The sequence below is a fragment of the Aricia agestis genome, chromosome 5 (genome assembly GCF_905147365.1).
Source record: "Aricia agestis chromosome 5, ilAriAges1.1, whole genome shotgun sequence".
NCBI classification, from domain to species: domain Eukaryota; kingdom Metazoa; phylum Arthropoda; class Insecta; order Lepidoptera; family Lycaenidae; genus Aricia; species Aricia agestis.
In genome coordinates, this window is record NC_056410.1 from 18,306,388 (window position 1) to 18,328,647 (window position 22,260).

Consider the following 22,260-nt stretch of genomic DNA (forward strand, 5'->3'; position numbering starts at 1 on the left):
TCCGTCTAGCACCCTTTCGCAACGCGTGATAAGGAACTTCGTTCCAATTACTTGCTTCAAAATGTTTCACTATCGTCGTCATCAGCTATTATTATCATTTATCCAGTCATCCAGTCATCCCTCATTTTCATTCACTTTAGTGTCTATGCTCGATTAAAGCAGTTATGAATAAAAATAATATTAATAATTATTATTCCTCAGATAGCGCAGTACAAAATAGCGACCATGAACCATCGGTGGGCGGTGGTCGTTTGGGTGTGCTGTGTGAAGAGGTTAAAGCAGTTAAGCTATTCATATTTCATTGTGATTTGTGTTAGAGGCTAAAGACCTAACATGTGCACGTAATAATATAATAAAATAAGAAAAATGTTTACTAAAATTGTTAATAAAATTTAAATAATATTTTATAAAAATAAGATATAAAAAAATTTGCAAACCATAGACGATAACCATAGATTTTAACTAGCTGAATGAACGAATGATATAAATTTTATTTCACAGTTGTCTGAACTGACAACGAATGAACTATTTTCCGAATTCCAAAATTTTAACCAACTCACAAACAAAAATTACCTATTTGCAAGTCGTGAAAGCGTATCGCTGGCTAAACTTATTGCGTTTAATTTAATTTTGTTGTAAATAATTGAAGCCTAATTTATTATACAAAACATGTGCATGAACTCTTCATGTGAGTGTTATTTCAGAAATAAATTTAAATGTCACGTTGATTACATTTTGGGCATTCAAACGAATGCTTGTGACCTAGCCAGCCATGGCCACCATTTTAGAATTGTTCGATAGTGTGATAGAAATAATTGAATAAAAATAAACTACGGTGACTTCCACTCAAGTTTCGTAGCTTAAAGTCTCTCGCAACTCATGTACAATCACTAAAGTGCGATGATTTCGAAAAAATATTGAACAAGTTTTTTTATAAAGTTAATTTCGAGTGCACGGAGAGGAGCTAAAGGAGAAAGTTCTTTTCAGAAGTAGATAAATAACATATAGCAAGATGGTGTCGACTAGGCAGATGAGTAGTATAGGGGGTAGCAATGGTGGGAGCGACGGTGCAGGGCCGTCTCACGCGGAGCCGGTGACGGTGGCGCGGGTGACTCGGCACTCCAGCGCTCTGCTCCCAGGGGGTTCCTCGCCCCACGCCGGCACCTCCAAAGCTATCCCCGCGCCTAAACACACCACGGGCCTCCTGGATCTGCCCCTCGAAGTCACTGAAAAGATCTTTCGATATTTGGGATACAAAAGTGTCTCGCAACTCAGACTGGTAATTTTACACTTTTTCATTGTTTTACCCGATTGTTAAAACTCGGATAATGATTTTGTGACCATGTTTTTTTGTCAGTAATAATTCATAATTTAACTCCTTAATCCCCATAAGGCCCACTTGGGCCGCGCTAAATGTCAAGCGCCATTCCGTCAAGCACCATAAGGCCCAAGTGGGCCGCGCTCTTCATTCGATTATATTTCGTATTTAGCTGATTTAGAGACTACTTTTGTATGAAGAAGTTGGGTTAGTTACGATCTATGATACATTTGCCACATTCTGAATGCAAAATATTATACAATCTGTGGTCGACGAATATTTTTCAGTCATTTGAAAATCGTGAAATTTTTCGTGTGTGTTCTGCAGTGTTGTGTAATTTGTTTGAAATAATGGATTGATTTAACGAATGTAAGTAGTAAAATACCTAAATTTACTAATAATTAATTATTTTAGATAATCATTTGAAAGAAATACATCGTAAAAACTTTTAGGTTACACTCGAAAATTTGGTTTAGTTTTTGGTGATTTGGACGTGATTTGCTTCATATATTTGTAAATTAATTACGTAAAACGCTTATACAAGTTATTACACAATGTCTCTAAGACAATTTATATCAATATTATGCATTACGTTTCTAAACAATTGAGAACAAAAGTTCACAGATAACGGCTATTTTCTGCCGGCCGCGCCATTTTGAACTTTATTTATATAGCACTAATGACGAAGTTTGCTTGTGGGTTATACGAAACCGGTTTTTTTGGGTCGTAAATCACGGCTGTTTTTATAAACAATTCAAGATGTTTCGATGAGTTGTTGATACAAGGGTCTAATTTAGGGTTCCGTCGTGTAGATTTTAACAAAATATTGTTTAATTTGTAATCAAAGGGTCTGAAAAATAATTTTCAAAGTACATACTGTGAAAAGAATATTAAATCAGACTAAAAACTATAATTATGATGGCTTGATAGATAGAAAATTTAACATAGCTGTAAATGTTTTTTACAGAAACATAAAATGTGGGTTGGATGTAAAAATATTATATTATTTGTAAAAAAGGGGCGGGTCCTGGCGCCATTTTTTTTTTGGATTTTGGATTTCTATTTTTGACAGATTTTTTCCGAGTATCCAGTGGTTAAGTTGCTCGAAATAAAAAAGAAGTGACATAAATTTCTAATAAGAAAAACGCAATTGTCTATTTTAAGAATTTTCACATTGTCGAAACACGTTTTTCTTCACATGAAATCGAAAAAAAAATTATTAAAAGTTAAAATAATTCATGGAAAGTGATCATTTTGCTAAAACTTAGTGTATTTATGCAGGTAAACCGACAATTCAACACAGTATGCAGTAGTATTCTTAACTCTACATTTCAACGTCTTCAAAATCAAATGTTACACCGTTTTCAATCAATCAAAGCTAAGATGCCTCGGAGGGAGTCGGCACGGAGGAGTCATCCGTTGGCCTGTGAATCGGACATCATAGAAACCTTGCATATGCGACTAAGTTTATTACAAATGACATTTGGGAAACACATTGAGAGGAAACACTGTTGTTTCTTTCCTGGAGAGGTAATGTGAAGGGTGTTTCACATATTTTATTTATTATAAGATAAGATTATGGGCCTAAGTCATAAAATACTAAACTAATAAAGTAAGCTAACTTGAAATTTTTATTGCTATTTACTGAATATGGATCAACAGAGACAAAGCATACAAATTAGTTATTTGATACAAGTTTATCTTAGATAGGCACATTAAATTATTACTTACAAAACAGTCAAAGTAATATTTTATTTAAGGTTTTTTAAGCTGTATGAGTTTGTATCAATAACTATGCAGATACAAAAAAATGTATGAAGTCTAATTTTGATTATAAATGGATGGACTGTGGTCATTTGTACAGTTACTTAATTTAAATACTGGCTTTGCTTATCTGTTTCCCATTACATGCATAATTTATGCTTCAAAAATCTTTATCATAAAAGCCTACTTTTGTGCAAATGTGATAGTGCTAAAAGCATCTAAAAATACATTAATTATTATATTTTAATGCAACCATAAAATGCTACTCAAGTTGCATTAAAAGATGATGCTATCATAGTGCTTACACTACTTAGTACTTACATATAATATAATACTTTCTGACAATGCTATTCATATTTTAGGATCATCTATATAATTTATCATTATTCATTATATTATATTGATTTAGGGGTTAAACTGATGTCTTTTTTTAGATTTTGGATGAAGTGTACAGTATTTTATCATATTTAAAAACCACAACTAAGCTGGCAAGGCCGTACAAGGTGACGGATGAGCTTTTTGATCTGACCACCATGGCCATGGAGTATTTTAAGGAGCATATTGAGCCAAACTTGCCGGAGATCACATATTTTGGAACTGATTTCTTTGATATCACCACAGCGTTTTCTCGTGAGTATCTTTTGAATTGTATTATAGCAATGACCTTTATTATACAATATGAACACGTCATGGAACAAACGAGAGTTATAAAAGAAAATTAGTATGATATATTACATTTTATACTTCTTATATTATAAAGATAGAGCCTAGCTTTAACCCATCGATCGTGGAATAACGAGACACAATAGCTTATCTATTGTTGTCGCGGCCGGATGTGGCCGCTTAAGGCTTCATGAATTAATAAGGCTAGCTTTAAAATCACATAATAATAATTATTAATACTAAATATATATACTGCGTGACTGGTGGGACATGTTCAATACTCGAGCATGTGATATTTGGCTATTATATTTGATGAAAAAAAAAATCAATTGGTCACTGAGTAAATGTCGCTTAAAAACAAATAATTTACCCAATGCATGGACACCGCGCGGGAAGAGTAGCGGCGCGGCGCGGTGTTTCTTTGATGGCGCACGCCGTCGCGTTACGCCGGCCGCATAGTATGCCTACTTGCCTAGCCGCGTGATTTACTTAGTGTCCATGATTCATTTATTTAAAAGGAAATTCGGACAAAAATTGATTTATTTCCTATCATGCTGATGATTCTGCAAAATATTGGTAATTAGATAATAGAGATAGGGATTGATGCAATCAAATACTCAATACTTTTTAGAGTATTTGCTATGAATTTACACAAAATCGTTGCATGTGAATGCCTCAATCTTCAAACAAGTTCTAACCTAACGAGTAATAAGAATGAGAAATGTAAAAATATTTTAATTAGGAAGTAGATATAATTATAATGACACATATTAATTATTAGTTTGAAGAATAAACTTTATCCTATCCTATCCTATATGTAGGCAATAACTTGTTTCTAAAAATTAATTTACTTACTAAATTATCTTGGTAAGCTATAAGTAAAATAAGAAATATCCTACTCCTACTAATATTATAAAGGCGAAAGTTTGTTTGGATGTATGGATGTATGGATGTGTGGATGTATGGATGTATTGATGTTTGTTACTCTTTCACGCTAAAACTACTGAACGGATTTTAATGAAACTTTACAATAATCAAATCAAATCAAATCATTTAATTCAGGCATCAGAGGCCCATATAACAAATACCTTAAATCTAACATACATATAATTATATAATAAATACCTTAAAACTAACATACATATTTTATATATACTTAAAAACTAACACTGTCACATTTTGCCGGCGACGTGACTCGCTTTGTTCCGGAGTCTAACCTTGTGGCGAGACTGCAGACGCTCGACCCTCAGGCGCAGTGTCGTCTTCTTCTGGATGTAGTCCACGACGTCCTGGACCTCCATGGACCAGTGCAGGCGGGATATGTACAGGGGCGTCGCGGGGACCTCGCTCCGCAGACGCAGCTCAGGTACATATGCTGCGGTGCCGCGATGGTTGCGGGCGGCGGGCTTCTTCCTCCTCTCCACCAGTATGAAGCCCTCCTCATCGCACCTCCTGCCTTCGTCCTTGCCAAGCCGAGAAGACTCCACCTTGCGGCTCATCGTAGCCTTGCGGCTCTCAGTCTCGCGACTCTTCGGAGCCTTGCGGCTCTCATTCGCCCCATTAGTTTTCGCCCGCGGGGGAGGTGCGGGGCGACCAGCAACAGTCGCAAAGTTTTTCTGAGTCGCCTGAGGACTCGGGGTCGGCGCAACCGGGAGGGGAGCGGGGGCGGGGGCGGCAGCGGCGGTGTTCGTTGACCCGTCCGATAATGCTGACGGGCTAAACGTGCTCGCTTGCGCGCCACGACGAGTAGTGACGAATGCGGCATCAGCATCAGGTGACCTACATATTGAATTACCACTTTTTAATTGCGATAATTCAATACGTAAGTCACTGATCATAGACTCTGATGCCTGCAATCTACCTCGAACTCCGGCCAGCTCCTCCTTCAGGAACCTGATGTCCTTCAGTAGGCTGACGACGTCGACGTGGTCCAATGTGACGGGTGGCAGCTTGTGGAGCTCCTTTGCCACAAAAGCCGGCACCTCATCAGGATCCGTCTGCTTCAGCAGGGAGATGATGTCCTGCACGCTCCTTTCCGTTCCGTCTCTTCGTCGCGACGGCATATTCGCGCTCTGTCCGAGCGTCTCGTATAGCAGCTGCTTGCCCTTGCAAATCTCCTCGCTGGAGAAGGAGGACTTGCAGATCTGCATGATGCTGACCTCGTCCATAGTGTCGATGGCGTGCTGGATAAACGCCAGCAACTCGTTGGCCACGAGCGCCATGGTCACGTGCAGCGGCAATGTGCCGCGCGATTAGCAAAAGTAATATTTTTGCGAATCGCGCGGAGCACGACCGGTCGCTAACTCGACGCATTACACACTGATAATATAGCTTATACATCAGAATAACACATAGGCTACAATTTTAACCGATTTTCAAAATGGGGGAGGTGTTATCTTCGTTTTCTTATATTCAACGATTACTCCGCCGTTTGTTAACCGATTTTCAAAATTTTTCTTTTGGTATATAGGGTATCATCCCAATTTGGTATTATATTCACAAAAGTGGTGATCTGATGAAGGATCCATAAGTAATCGAGGGAACTCCTCAAAATTTATAGAGAAACATGTGGTGACTTCGGTTTCGTGAGAAGTATTCTAAGCATATGCTAACCAACAAGTAAGATTTTGCACCGAGATATAGGTACCTGGTATATCGTGGTTCGGAAGGTGCTGAGAGAACTCCTGATTCTTTATAGATACAAGTTTGGGAGTTTCGGCGTTGTTTTAAGAACAGAAAGCATATGCTACTATGCAAATTACATTCATCATCATCATTATCATCATCACTACCATATTATACCATTTCATAGTCTTTTAGATCGAGACTCGAGTGTGTCAAGCGATAATTAAAAAAATCTATACCGACCTAATATTATAAACCTGAAGAGTATGTTTGCTTGAACGCGTCAATCTCAGGAACTACAGGTCCGATCTCAGTGTTAGATCATTTATCGAGTAAGACTATAGGCTATATTATATTACTAGCTGTTGCCCGCGACTTCGTCCGCGTGGACTTCAGTTTATAGCGCGCGATGTCAACAAAATTGGTGTCAAAAGCTTTTATAAAAAAACCCTGGTACCCCTTAAATCAATACAGCTGTGCAGTGTGCACACAATAAGTATTTCATTTTTTTATATTAAACTTTATACTTTATGCCAAATTTTAAAGCTTATTTAGCCCTCCAATTACACAACTTTACCCATAAACTATTTATCATTGATAGATTTAAGGTTACGTCACTGCAGATAAAGTACTGAGTTATTTAATACCGTAGAATAGATATAACAATCGAAAAAAATCGAAACTTAAAAAGATGATACCACGTCTTATAGAAAGACTTTTGAGCAAGCGTCAGCGCGATGTAGAAGACGCACGGCGCCATCTATTATGAATTGTTGGAACTAACTTAATTTGAACAAATTTACGCATTTTCACCCCCTTACAACCCTTTTTTCCAGTAAAAAAGTAGCCTATGTCCTTTCTCAGGCTTTAGACTATCTGTATACAAAATTTCATTACAATCGGTTCGGAAGTTTTGGCGTTTGGCGTGAAAGCGAGACTGACAGACAGACAGACAGACAGAGATACTTTTGGCGTTTGGCGTGAAAGCGAGACTGACAGACAGACAGACAGACAGACAGAGATACTTTCGCATTTATAATATTAGTATAGATTATGTGCACACTGCATAGCTGTTTTTGGGTATTTTGATTAATTAAGGGCCGCGCTACACCTACAGGGTATTAAAAAGTTTTTAAATTTGACACAAATTTTGTTGACACCGCGCGCTATAAACTAAAGTCCACGCGAACGAAGTCGCGGGCAACAGCTAGTATTATACATAAAATATGTTTAAGATTTTTGAAATTTTATTTTAATACACATCCAAGACCCAGGAACATTGAAAACTTTTTGTTCCGCCTGCGGGACTCGAACCCAGGACCCCCGGGATGAGCGCTGGCCACGCGCAATGCGAATTCATTTTCATCGATATTTTCATGGAAATAAGATATTTTCCCACATCAAAATGTAGCCTATGTCCTTTCTCAGACTCTAGAATAACTGTATACAAAATTTCATTGCAATCGGTTCAGTAGTTTTGGCGTGAAAGCAAGACAGACAGACAGACAGACAGACAGAGATACTTTCGCATTTATAATATTAGTATGGATAAGCAAGAAGGAATATTTTGGTAGATTTTTCACACAATTATTAACACTTAATACGGTTCCCTTTTTTCTCCCATTAAATATAGCCTATATTCAGCAGAAATAGTGTGGATTAAAAAATATGCATTAATACTTCCATCGTGCATCGGCATCGTGGGTATCGCAGACACAATAGATCTTCAATTGTTATGCTGGCAGCCGGCTGCCGCTATTAGAGATTTATAGTTAAAGAAATTAATTAATTATAATAGCAATCAAAAATAATAGTCATTCAAAACTTATTTTAAAAAGTTCTAAAAATATTACTTTCGTAGTCATAACTTTTAAAGCTTTTTTGAAATTAGGATTATAATAATGAAGCACGATAGTCTATATCAAATCAATAAAGCAGCACCCGGCTGTCGCAAAACTATTGAAAATCTATTGTGTCTGCGATTCCCACGATCGAGGTAATATTTACGTGGACTCTCCGGGCGAGTCTGTGGCACTGATAATTAAATCTCTCCCCTACCGCACGCAAACCCGCGCATCGCGCCTTGACGCCCAATTCGCAACGTGCAGCAGAAATCGTAATATTTTAATTTCGCCATAACATTAAAACCAAACGTCCAATTTTAATCATTCAAAGACCGAATGTTATCTACATTAACTGTACTTAGTGATGAAATAATTTATTTTGATAAGGGTCAATAGCATGATTTAAATAAACGCATTTAAATATAGTCCAAAAAAAATTCTAGATTTTTTAATAAAAAAATGGTTATTGTGCCTCACTCAACATAGATAGGTATAGTGTGTCGCGGACTTTTTTGTAGATATTTAAAAGATCTATAATTACTTAGAACATTTTATGCCTCTATCTTTTATAGTTTAGGCAGCGTACGCAAAATAAGTAACTTTTCTGGTTGATTTTTTAAACCTTGCGTCCGAAAATCCCAAATATCTTACGGAACCTTATATTTTTCCAAAATAAAAATTAGCCTATGTTCAGCAGAAATAATGCAGGATTCCAATGGTAAAAGAATTTTTCAAATCGGTCCAGTAGTTTCGGAGCCTATTCGACTCAAACAAACAAACAAACAAAAAATCAAATCTTTCCTCTTTATAATAGTAGTGTAGATCACGCTAAGACTAATACGACCGAAGAAACTCAGGAAAACGTGGGAAAAACGGGGGAAATATTTTTTATGGGAAAATGTACGGTTTCTGTAAAATTCCTAATTTACGCGGGCGAAGCCGCGCGGGACATCTAGTTATAAATATTGCAGTTTGTAGTGATGGTTTATGAATTATGATTATTGCTGCATCATTTCTTGCTTTAGTTATCCACTTATTCTCGTCATTGTCTGATATATTTTTTTAGATTAGAATAGATAGATACAATAGTTACAATATACATGATGATTTTGCAATTTACACAGTATTTGTTGATGAGTAAAACTATTAATTTCTGATGCATAGCTGTTGTGATGATTCATGCATTATTGGTATCCAACTAGTAAGTATTGGTATACAACTAGTAAGACGTAGATAACCAATAAATTTTTGCATGCTGCTGCTGCAGCATCACCTGGGTTCTATAGGAGCCGAGCTCCATATGAACCCAAAGTGGAGGTTTTATGTTTGGGCTCATATTGACGTGTGACGGCCTCATCCAAAAGGGCATTCCTAGATGGTATTCATTGGGATATAATATGATCCTGTTGTTAGGAATTATTTTGCACTATAACCAACACAAGTTTGAAAAGCATGAAAGAAAATTAAATTAAGAAATTTAAAAAACCCCCGCCAAACAACTTTAAAAAGTAATGAAATAATAATATATTTTACTGACTTTAAGTTTAAATAATTCCTAAGTGTAAAGTGATATTTTAGTCCATAATTGTTGTCAAGGTGTGTCGGGGGACCGCTAATGTAGATGTTTGATTTCACAAAACATTATAGTATCGAGACAATCAGTGACATGGCGATACAAAATGCAAAAGACACTGTTGGCGGTCCACCGACACACCGTGACAACAATTATGGACTAAAATATCACTTTACACTTAGGAATTATTTAAACTTAAAGTCAGTAAAATATATTATTATTTCATTACTTTTTAAAGTTGTTTGGCGGGGGTTTTTTTTAATTTTTCTCTCAGCTACTAACAGCTTTGTTTCCTCCTTTTGAGTTAGAGTCCAAGTTTCACTGCCGTATAAGAGTACAGTATATTCGTATCTTCGTACCTCTACTTAGAATCTTGGACACTAAAATTCTATGGAAATGTGGCTATTTTACTCCACCCATACGATTAATATAGCTTACGGCAGTGGTATTATCAATTCTAAGCAAAACTTGACAATTCCTATGACCATTAACAAATATTTTTAATGCAAAAAAGGCCGCTAATAATTCGAGATGGTTTATATGTAACAACATTTCTTCGTTAGACCAAGATCCACTAGCCGTTTTGCCATTACATGCTGCTGCCCGTAGTTGAGGCGTCAGAATAAACCTCTAACGCGTATTTGTCTAATAGTATTCTGTGAACAGAATGTTTGATAGAATCGGTCCACCAATTTAAGTCCGGTAATAATGAACGCGGAATACGCTTCATAATTATCACAATTGTTTTTTAAATCAAAAATTTAACACGTTATAGTTCTTTTGTATATAGCCTTCCGTATTCAATAGCAGGGCATGCAGAGGCCAATAAACCCAATAAGCGAGCAAACAACCGTATTTTACAACGTTTTAAATTTACAATATGTTCAAGCTCCGATTTTATAAAATTTCGTTTTTCTAGTGGTAGGCTTATTTGCCATTTACAAGTATCTATAATGAAACATAAGTATTTACATGACGTCAATGGCGTAGACAAACTTTTTACTTTATTTATTATAAATCCTAATGACTCTAATACATTTTGAGTTATCACAATATTTTGATAACAATCTCGATAAGTATCTCCAACTAAAAATAAATCGTCCAAGTATATAGATGACATAAAACCACTTTCTCTTAGTAACTTTACCACTGGCTTCATAGGTTTTGTAAATACATAGGGTGCCGTGCAGAGACCAAATGGTAGGACATTAAATTCATACAATTTATTATTGACAATGAATCGTAGGTATTTTCTTGAGTCTTCATGAATCTTGATAAGAAAATAGGCATCTTTTAAATCTATATTAGCTACAAAGCAATCTCTAGTTACCAGTTTAAGGGCTGTACGAATATCTTCTAATTTAAAATGTTGAGTGGTTATAAATTTATTGAGATTTTTTAAATTTAAAATTAGTCTCATTTTACCATTTGGTTTCGGCACTAAAAACACTCGAGATATAAACTGTTCTGAAACCGGTTGACATTCGGAAATAGCCCCTATGTCAACATGTTCCTGGATAACGGATGGCAAACGGATTTTTTCAAATTCAGAAAACGTATTTTCTGCTGGTTGACAATTTTGTTGAGGTTCTTCATCGAATTCTATCTTGTATCCGTTTATCCAAGACAAAATAGTATAGTCCCGTGTTATGAGAGTCCATCGATTGTAAAAATTAGAGAGGCGACCGGTGTAACGTACCTCGTTTACTGGTGACGGGTGCGAGTCACCTTGGTGCGCTGCGAGAAGTTGCGCGATGGTCCCGGACGAGACGTCCCGCTCTGCGCAGCAGGCATCTGCTGTCGTGGCGTTGGACCCGGCTGCCTGCGATTCGAAGTCCTCGCCTTCCAGTTTAAATATGTATTCGAGTTTGTTAAAAGTGGACGACTTATCTTTCTTAGCTTGAGCTTTTAAATCCAAGCTTGACTTTGACACGGCTTTAGCATTTTTTATCGATTCAGTAAAATTCAAACCGAATAGAAATTTATCAATCTTTGTTTCAGTCAAGTGACTACGTAGATCACTTTTTACTATCGACAGGATGAATTGTTTTCGTGTTTCTGAATTACAGTATTGAATATCACAAAATATCACCCACATCCATTAATTCTTTAACAAAATTTTTATCTACCTCCGAAGCGGATAATTGCGTCGAAATTATGCGACCTAAGCCCGCCAGACCAGCGGCCATTAACTTTTGGCGATTTTCTATTGCGGCGTCTCTTTTGAGAGCTTGTTCATAATGGGCCGAATTTTTGACTTCTGGATTTAAAAGGGGGGCTGATATATAATTACAATTTGCGGGTAGTAGATATTTTTTCAGAATTTCTTTACGGTTTTCCTTGCCTATTCCCGATGTCGCTATGTGATTAAATCGACTTGCAAGTTCCTTGTTGATATCGGGACCGAATTCGACGAAATTGGATGGATCATCTCCTAAAATATCGTTAATATCCATCTGAACGTCTTTTTCCGCAACGTCGACATTAGAGATTTCAATAGAAGGATCTCCTGGTGGTACCAGTATATGACTAGGTCCATCTGCTGATATAGTACTAATGGTCTCAGGTATTGGCATGACCCTTTGACCTAAAAAAGACGTTATCACATGTACGAAATGTAAAAATATACATACCCTCATTTTGTGTAATAGCGGCGATATAGTTCCCACAATACCAAACAGGTGCTTATTACACGAGACAGTGCGGCGATATACTCCGAAAGTATTCTGATGCACTTCTTTTTGACTTTTATGCAATTATTCACCATAATTATAGCAGCAGATTTTTCTCGAATTACCCTCACAAAATTATGGCAATTGCGGCGAATACGGCGAAGAGGTCTTAAAACCAATTCTGATGTATTCTAAAGTCTAAATTATTTGTGAATCTGAAATATCTGAAACAAATTCTGGTAAGAATACTCACAGGTTGAATCCTCAATATCGATATCCGAATCTGAACAAGAACTCGACGATGACGAATTTGAACTTGACGACGAATTATTTCGTCTACAACGTTTTATTTCCTTCGCCAGTCTAGCTAGTTTTTTAACTATAAATTCAAAACTGTCTTCATTGGATGCACGTTTCGCCATTTTATTTCAATACGTATTTACCTGAAATAAAGAAGTGTAGCGTGGCGCGGCGCGGCACTAAAAAGCTAATGGAGGCTTAGCGCCAAACGGCAGAGGTGGTTGCCATCATACCGGAAGTGTAAAAGTATAGGAAACATAGATAAAAAAAAAATATATCTTTAATTTAATGACTATAGTGTAGCAATGGTGTGACCTGGCGTTACTACAAGTGTATAATATATTCAGTTTATACTGATTCGAGGGCGCAGCACGAAGTATAATACATGTATTAGTATGGTTGTTTTGAGTTATGTTTCAACTTATGAAATACCTATTAATTTATATTATTATAATATTATGTCGAGAGTCGAGTCTAATTTAGTACAATTATTGAGTCTCAAGGGATTTTCCTCCCACATACAGCTCTGCATTCGAATGTGTCGTAATTAATTTATTACAATTTACAGTCTATTATGTAATTTAATAATAATAATAATATCTATAGACGCTTCACACCACGTCAGTCTGGCCCCGTGGTAAGTACCTGAAGGACTTGTGTTTCGGGTACCAGACAACGGAAATATATTGAATACTTTTATACTATACATACATTTAAGATTTTTATTATATGATACACATATTTATAATACACATTCATGACCCAGGAACTTCGAAAACTTTTTGTTCCGTCGGCGGGTTTCGAACCCGCGACCCCCGGCTTGAGCTACCAACGCGCTCACCACTGAGCCACAGAGGTCTTCGTGTTGTTGCTACTCAAAGTATAGAAGATTATTAATTTAATAAACATTAAATTAATAATCTTCTATACTTTGAGTAGCAACTGGTAATGTAGACGGTAGTTGTATATTTGGTAAAGGTTTAAGAAATGGTCGCATATATATTTAGTCTATTTATTCCATTTTTTTATGCTATGGGTAATTCAAAGACATGATGAATACTGACAATGAACTTTAATTTATTAGCTTTAGTCATTGCTGAGAAAAATCGATATCGCTACAGGCAAATTATCAAGGCGTCGCCTTAATAATTTAAGAAAGTAATTTACTTATTCATGTGACTTTGTATTTCTTTAGTTCGCGGTTAGTTAGATTATTTAAATTGGTAGCGTTATGGCCGGCTCTCGCGAGCTTTTTTACATTGGGATAATAAATAATTGAAATAGAAATATAGTTAATATTGGTAACGATTCTATAACATTTAAATAAAATCACCTCTTTTGACGCTCGTGATAAAATCGTATCTCGGTAGTGGTAATTTTCAAGCGGGCGACCTATATTATGGACTTAGAAGATGCCCAAATTGACGGAAGCGTCTCATTATCTTAATGAGGACAGACATATTACTTAATCTATGACTTTAATTACTTGTTTTATACTTTATAAGTGTTTGCCTGCAACTTCTTTGCGCCGAAATTCGATAATTGTGCGGAGACTGTACATTTTCTGGATTAAAAACTAACCTATCTCTTCTAGGGGTCTTAGGGCCTGTTTCACCATTTCCTGATAAGTGCCGGATAAGCTATCCACCACTTAACTTGACAGATAGAGTATGGAGAATCTGTCAAAAAAGTTGTGCCTGTCCAGCTGTCCAGTCCATTTTATCAGTAAGTGGTGAAACAGGCCCTTAGTATCTCCATATCAAATCTATCCATCTAAATCGGTGCAGCCGTTGAAGCGTGGAGAGGGAACAGTCAAAAGATATGCATGTTGTATTTATAATACAATATGTATTATTTTTTTTTACAATTTTTTTTTATACAATATGTACAATATGTACGAGCTTTTGCCGGCGGCTTCGCTCGCGTTAAGAAGTATTATTATATACAAACTTTCATCCCCTATTTGAACCCCAAGGGGTTGGAATTTATCAAAATCCTTTCTTAGCGGATGCGTACGTTATAACATCTACCTGCATACCAAATTTCGGCCCGATCCGTCCAGTGGTTTGGGCTGTGCGTTGATAGATTACTATGTCAATCAGTCAGTCACCTTTGAGTTTTATATATAGATAGATAGATAGAAGATAGATAAATACAACATGCATTATATAATTAATTACAGAAATTATATTTTTTCTCCTTGTTCTACTATTAAAGAAGTATATGAATTATGAAGTATAGTAATTATTATAATATTTACAAAATGAAATCATGCTTTTGGTAGAATGAAAAAATGTTCTTTACTATATTTAACAGGATACACAAGGTTTGGATACATCACTTACACCGAGACAAAATGCCACGATGCGTCGTTTTAATCGTACAAGACATGTATATTGTATACTTATTTTAGGAGACTGGTAGCAGTTTGTATAAAAATATTCGATTAAAATTTTATCTACTTTGCATAAACGTAGAACAGTGGGTTGAGACTTACGAATAAATCTACATCACATTCGCATACTAACGGTTCATCTGATGTAATTGAATAGCTCAAATCACTTATTGCCCACAAGCGTATTCACGGAAATTAAAAAAAAATCTGATCGAGATGTCTTGACTCATGTCGTGGTTTGAAATAGCTATACAGGCCTGTTACTATAATTTTTTTGACAGAAGTTTACCTATTTACGGCCGTTCCCAATATTTGATCTATCTCTGGTTTTGCCCTACTAGAGATAGGAATAGCTCACATTAGACATTAGAGACATATATTTTATGTCAATTGTGAGCTATTCCTATCTCTAGTAGGGCAAAACCAGAGATAGATCAAATATTGGGAATGGCCGTTAATAGCGTTGGAGATTGTTAATCAAAAGCGCTAGTAAATAGATAAACTGCCTAATAACGTCGAAAATTAAAGAAAATTAGTGTGATAAAGGAACAGTAGCGGTTTGCGGGCGGTATGATTGCGCGACGACGCCCTGGATACATCTAGCAAACGCCGCCGCGAATCTGGCGCGAATCCGCTGCGTGTTCGCCGCGATCAAACCGCCTATGATCTAGTAACCGCCGCGTAATCCAGTGCACAGTGTGATAAGCCCTTATGATAAGCAAAGTCAATTACAGAATAATGAATAACACGCCTGGCCCCAGAGCGGGTAAACTAGCTAAAAGCCGAGCTTTGTAAGGCTCGCGTCGTTTCTGCGTGGTAATAATCTTTAAGTATTTTTTATTTTATTTTAATATATTGTAGTAACCAAACTTTGACTGACCGATGATAACACATCTACATATAAATAAAAATTACTATGTTAAAGCACAAATCAATAGGCGTGATAGTTTTTCCGTAAAGTGTACCACAAAACTTGAGAGGTGTCAAGGGACATATAATAATTCGTAAGAGTAAAGTAATATTTTAGTTCATAATTGTTGGCAAGGTGTGTCGGGGGACCGCTAATGTAGATGTTTGATTTCACATAACATTACAGTTTAAGGGTCAGTTCACAGCGACCCGAATCGAGAGAATCAGCGACTATTATGCCATTATGGCGATACAAAATGCAAGTTGTCGTAGTTTACTTGGCGGTCCCCCGACACACCGTGACAACAATTATGGACTAAAATATTACTTTACTCTTAGGAATTATTTAAACTTAGTCAGTACTTAAATATTATTTCATTACTTTTTAAAGTTTTTTTGGTGGGGTTTTTTTTAAATTTCTTCATTTAATTACTATTTACTATTTCATTTAAACTAATAATTTCGATAAAAAAATATGTTTCTACTATTTTTCCAATTTTCCAATTTTTCTGAAAAATAAATTGAAAAATTTCCGAGCTTTGAAATTTTTCGGAAAATTACCCATCACTAATTATAACTAAAACCCTGTTTCACACTTAGGAATTTTACATTTTAACGGTATTTGCAATTTGACGGTGACATTTTACAGATTAGTGATTACAGACATTGTTTGTAGACTGCACAACAACTAGCACGTGTTAGATAATTTTATGCAAACTTATTTGTGTTAGTACTTGCGATTGTAAGCAATAAGCCAACAAACAATAGAAGAAACAAATTAACCTATTAATTGATGATTGTTGATAAAGTGTTTTTTTAAGATTATAACAGTTAACTAGACTTACCGCGCGGCTTCGCCCGCATAAATCAAGTTTTCCGTGGAAACCATACATTTTCCTGCAAACAAGTAGCCTTGACGTCTACTTTATAACGGTTCCAAATTATATAAACATCGGCTCAGTAGTTCGTGAGATTAGCGCGTCCAAGCGAACAAACTCTTCAGCTTTATAATATTAGGTTACAGCAGATTATTCATGGTAAGGAAAACTCTTCATGCATGAGTCACTCAGGTCTCACTGTCGCACTCAGTGTGGGACATTAATTACTTGAATATAATTAATTCAAAATTTTGACATAAGCCCCATACATTATCTGTCAAACTCTTCATTAGATTGAAGGTTAATCATAATTAAATGTCTCTGACACATATTTGACATATTCCTTATCTCAAAAACATTCATTATCTCAAAAACTACTGAATCGATTTTGATGGCAGTATTCCCCAAGTTGAATAATACCTATATAGTACAACAATAACGAATCACTCGAATCGGACTTGTAGTTCCGGATATATGCGAGCACAAACATGAAAACATACATACACTTTTGAAATTTGGCACATTTGTTCAGACGCTGATACAGACTAACATAATATCGTCGTTGCACCTGCCAAATCCTCTGTGTTTTTAGTAAAATTTTCAGGGGTAAACGATAAACTATTTTATTTAATGATGGTTGGACTTATCAATAAATAAAAAATGCAGTATGGTGTCAAATCTTATTATATGTATGATCTAAGACATTTAGTTTATTGATAAATCCATCAATGATTAAATAAAATAGTTTATTGTTTGAAACTGAAAAATTGACTGAACCCTGAAAATTTTACTAAAAACGCAATTTCGATCGTTCCGTATTATTATATCGTCGTTGACAAAGATTTGGAAGGCGCAACGACGAAATACGAAAACTGGGCATTTCTGGAAATATTACATTCATACGTGTGAAAACGATACCTCTTTTTTTAATTATCGTCTATTTCCAGCGGGCGAGAGTAGCAAATCCTACATGTGCCTGGACTCGCCGCCGCCGTCGGGCTTCGAGCCGGCGGCGACGAGCGAGCGCGCCGCGTCCTTCATGGAGGAGAGCCTGCCGCCGTCGCCGCCGCCGCCGCAGAGCAACATGGTGCTGAGGAAGCGCATACACCGCATCAAGCAGGGGATGAAGAAGTATGTTGTATTGTTGTAGACACTAGCTAGCTCTAGTTGTGTCTATGCTGGCTAGGTGCTAAAGTGGTATGTATTAAGCCCACCGACTTCTTCACAACTGCTGCAAAGGGTTAAGGGGTGAGTTCACCAAAGAAACGGAACGCGTTCAATGCACACTGAACCGGTTCAAAACGTACAAACGCGATTGTAGAATCGAAATGCATTTCACCAACATAAACTGAACGCGTTCACAGCAAATCCGAGTTTTATCTTCTGAACGCCCCATGTACACCTTAAGAAGTATGTTGTGTTGACAATTGACATGCTGTACAGTAGGTTGCCAATATTCTTCTTCACTGCTGAATGAAATTCTTCACTGCCGTTGCAATGATGAAATGAAGAAGTATGTTTTGTTGTTAGTAGTGAGGTAGCGTGACATGCGTTAAGCCTGCCGTCTTCTTCGAAACATAGAAGTTATTAAGTCAAGTAATTTAATTTCAGGAGGGGATAATGTTGCAAAAACTCAACGCAATGGTTTAGCTCGAATAACCTAATCCCTTCTCAGTATTAGGGCAAAATACTCTACCACGTGAATACGCCTTTGTAGTACATCCTACAAGGTTTAAAATACTATATACATGAACATATAAACAAAGACCACGCAGCGTTTAGGCTTTAGCCAAGTAACAAATAATAATATTCATCGCACTCAAATGAATTGCACACATGAAGATATCATAGATGTTGCCATTGCATTAATAATAATGAATATTACCCTCAAAATTTTCAGGTACAACGACCAACTGTCGGCGCTACGCAGCGACCTGCGGAGCTGCAAACGCAAGACCGCGCTGCAACAGAAACAGATTTCCGAGCAACAGAAACAAATAGCCGAGCAACAGAAGCAGACGCTCGAGTACGCGAACCGCCTCGACGATTATGACAAGAAGAATGAGGAGACCAGCCGCAAGTTTCAGACTTTGTTGCAGGTATGATTTACTTGGTGCATACTATTTTAAATAAAAAAATACCCTGCTTATACTCTAGACTTTATGATGACATTAAGAGCCAACGCTAAAACTCGCGCGGGCGCACGCTCGCGTGTGTATAAATGAAAAATAGTACGGGCAGCGTCGTCCCCCGCGTCCGTACTCCGTCGCACGCGCCTGCGCTGCCCACACTATTTTTCTTTAATACACAGTTACACACCCGAGCGTGCGCCCGCGCGAGTTTTAGCGTTTAGTTGGCCCTTAAATGACGAGATGATATTTTTGTTAATAAATTTAAAATAGTAATAACAATAAGGCCGGCCGCAAACATACGTTTCCCGTATGCGACTTCCGAATTAGTTAACCGTATGCGGAAATCCGAATACATAAAATCAGAAAATACATGTTCGTTCGTTTTTCTCCGCACGTACGTTTCAAATGCAAACCAGCGCGTGAAAAAAATGAACGTTTCTACTAGTCTCACGGCATTCCGAATACGGAAAACGAATTCAGAAATCGCATACGGAGAACGTACGTTTGCGTCCAGCCTTAACAGAAACATCTTAACGTAAACTTACATATGTTATTATTTATTATGCTCCGTTTCAATTCATTTGGCTCTAAATGTAACAAGAAACTAAAACTCAACTACATTAATTTGCTAATGTTTTGTTTATTGAATGCTTTTTAGACCTCTTTACATTTTTGAGCTTCGATTTCATCATCATCAAAATGAGTTAAAACAGAATATCACTTCCTTTATTGCTTAAAAGGAAGGTATTCCTTTGATAACTTTGTATTGTTAAATATCTAACATATTTAACAATACAAAGTTATCAAAGGAATTTAACCTTAGTTGGTTAACTTATTGTCAACTCTTCAATGCTATTAATTGTAAGTAACAATATTTCCGTCCAACAACCCAATTTTGTATTATCCCAATTTACTAATTGGGTATATATATATATATTTATGCGTTTCTGTGTAGGTGCCACATAGTTCAAGTTCTGATGCGAGTTTAGCGGTGACATTCATAGAGTTGATAAAGGTACATCCAAAGTTCTATCATAATATGGTAATTGATAATGAATAATTATGAAAACGTTGAACTAATTATCAACTCCGTGATCGTCATTTTTTATTCCAATGTTTTAAATATAATTATTAATTACTTACTGTAAAATTAATATCAACACACCATACTAAGTTATGCAATAAATGGGAGATGTGGCACTATATGTATATTCTAATAAAAAGGTCGTTAAATCTCTATTAACTTTTAATTATAATTTTAAATTGTACGTTTTAAATTTTTATTTGATGATAAAGTAAATCAAACAATGGTAACTGCAGCAAATCAATGTCTATTGTGCATTTTTTATAGCTTATATAAAACGTGAGATCAAATTGAATTGAAATATAGTTTATTAAGTTGACATTAAGTTAACATTACTTAATATTAATAAAATAATACAATTTTACAGGAGCTGAACAAGTGCAAGACGGAGCTTCAATATTGGCGTTCGCGGTCGCCGGCGGTGCCCCCGCTGTGCGCTGAATGCGGTGCGTCGCTGCGTCTGTCGCCCGCGCCAGTTGCGTTACCGCAGGTCGGTTTGAACACACCCTTAGTGCATCGATATCGCCCGCCGTAGTGGCAGTACAGTTGTTAGCTGTTAAGTACGCAGATTTTGCAATGCCTCAAGTTTTAGTCGTGGCGACAATAATAACTTATGACATACTGTCAGAAGTTATGTACGAGCATTTATTTGCTAAATGAATGGTAGCGCTTATGACGCAAAAGTGCGAACTGTAAACTGTATACCACAGACATAGATACGGCATGTGTATGTACTTCGCGTGCCATATCGCGTTCCCAAACGACGAGCAATGCTCGTCTTTCGAAAGTCTGTTCTTTAGTCTGCTATCGAAATCGGACGTCAATCGGAATTTTAAAAATGCCAAAATGTCTAAAAGTGCCGTATTGAGCTGTAGAAATTCAAATAGAAACGTTGGCCTAGAATCTAGATAATGGACACGTTTCTTATCATCGGTACGTACTTTTTTCCTACCTACTGTGTACACAGTAGGTAGAAAAAAGTACGTATCGCTGTGGTAAAAAGTGGCACGCTCGTTTTCGTACAAATGGAGCGGCATGCGGTATCTATCTTGATCTGTGTCTGTGCTGTATACTGATATTACTTAAGACCTTGTATGGAGTTTACTGGAGTGTGGAAGTAGCGTTGCTGAAAGTTACTTTAAAGTTGGGGTATTTCTTATAGAAACCTAGAAGTCAATAATGACTCTCTCAGCGCTGCTACTTTTACAACTGAGCTTAATATAATGGACACATACACACTCAGTATTGTTTTGTCACACCTTGTACACTGTACAGCTAGTGCAAGATGTAAGTTTGAATATAACATTTCAGTGGGCGGGTAGCAGTGCGGAGGAGGGCGAGGCGAGCGGCAGTGCGGCGGCGCCGCCCGCCACCGAGCTGCCGGACCCCGCCCCCCGCAAACCAGACCCTGCCCCCCGCAAACTAGACCCCGCCCCGCGCAAACCTGACTCCGCCCCGCGCCGCCCCTCAACCGAGACACGCCCCGCTGAGTCCCGCGCGGACAACACGCCCGAGCGCAAGAAACGCAGGCTCACGAGACCTAGGAAACTATGAATTGATTGATATACTTGAACACTGAAACGCCAGGGATAACTCTAAGTTAGCGCGAAAATGCGGCTGATCTTATCTTAAATGCACTGTTCCATCAATGACGCCGAAAACTGCCAAGAGATTGCAGTCTCACATGACATTTTAAATGCGTTATAGTGATGTGTTGACGCCAACTGCGAAAAAGTAGCAGATGTTCCGCCTAAGAGGCTGTCCACACGGGCGTTGCATCAGCGTTGCGTCGACGCAGCGCTGCCGTTTGACGCATAGCCGGCCACACGGGCGCTGCGTTATCGCAGCGTTCCCCCGCTTCGTCACAGAGTCAGCGTCTCCCGCTTCGTCTCAGGGGCTGCTGTCCGTCATGTTTGCGTTGCGTGCTGCTGGCGCGACGCAGCGCCGTGTGAACACCTTGGTTATTTGTATATAAAATAACGCAACGGCAGCGCTGCGTCGCCGCAACGCTGACGAAACGCGCCGTGAGGACTGGCTCTCACTTGTCAAACGATTTGCGTCATGTTGCATCTTAAATGGGTTATGTTCTATCATGATGCCGCA

General features: G+C 37.4%; 1 protein-coding gene across 4 annotated transcripts; it reads left to right on the forward strand.

The window, feature by feature from the left end:
• The first annotated feature begins 569 nt into the window (after nucleotides 1–569).
• Nucleotides 570–21,986, forward strand: LOC121727450 (F-box only protein 28). Of its 4 annotated transcripts, none has more exons than XM_042115318.1 (9): nucleotides 570–692; nucleotides 988–1,279; nucleotides 2,600–2,848; nucleotides 3,517–3,712; nucleotides 17,889–18,072; nucleotides 18,842–19,040; nucleotides 20,029–20,088; nucleotides 20,525–20,647; nucleotides 21,469–21,986. In XM_042115318.1, exons 2-9 carry the CDS (start codon nucleotides 1,013–1,015, stop codon nucleotides 21,709–21,711), a joined length of 1,521 nt encoding a protein of 506 aa, XP_041971252.1. In that variant the 5' UTR covers nucleotides 570–692; nucleotides 988–1,012; the 3' UTR covers nucleotides 21,712–21,986. The 4 variants fall into 4 exon arrangements, with proteins under 4 accessions (XP_041971252.1, XP_041971250.1, XP_041971251.1 ...); XM_042115316.1 differs by having other exon boundaries at nucleotides 570–688; XM_042115317.1 differs by having other exon boundaries at nucleotides 570–688; nucleotides 991–1,279.
• Nucleotides 21,987–22,260: the final 274 nt, after the last annotated feature.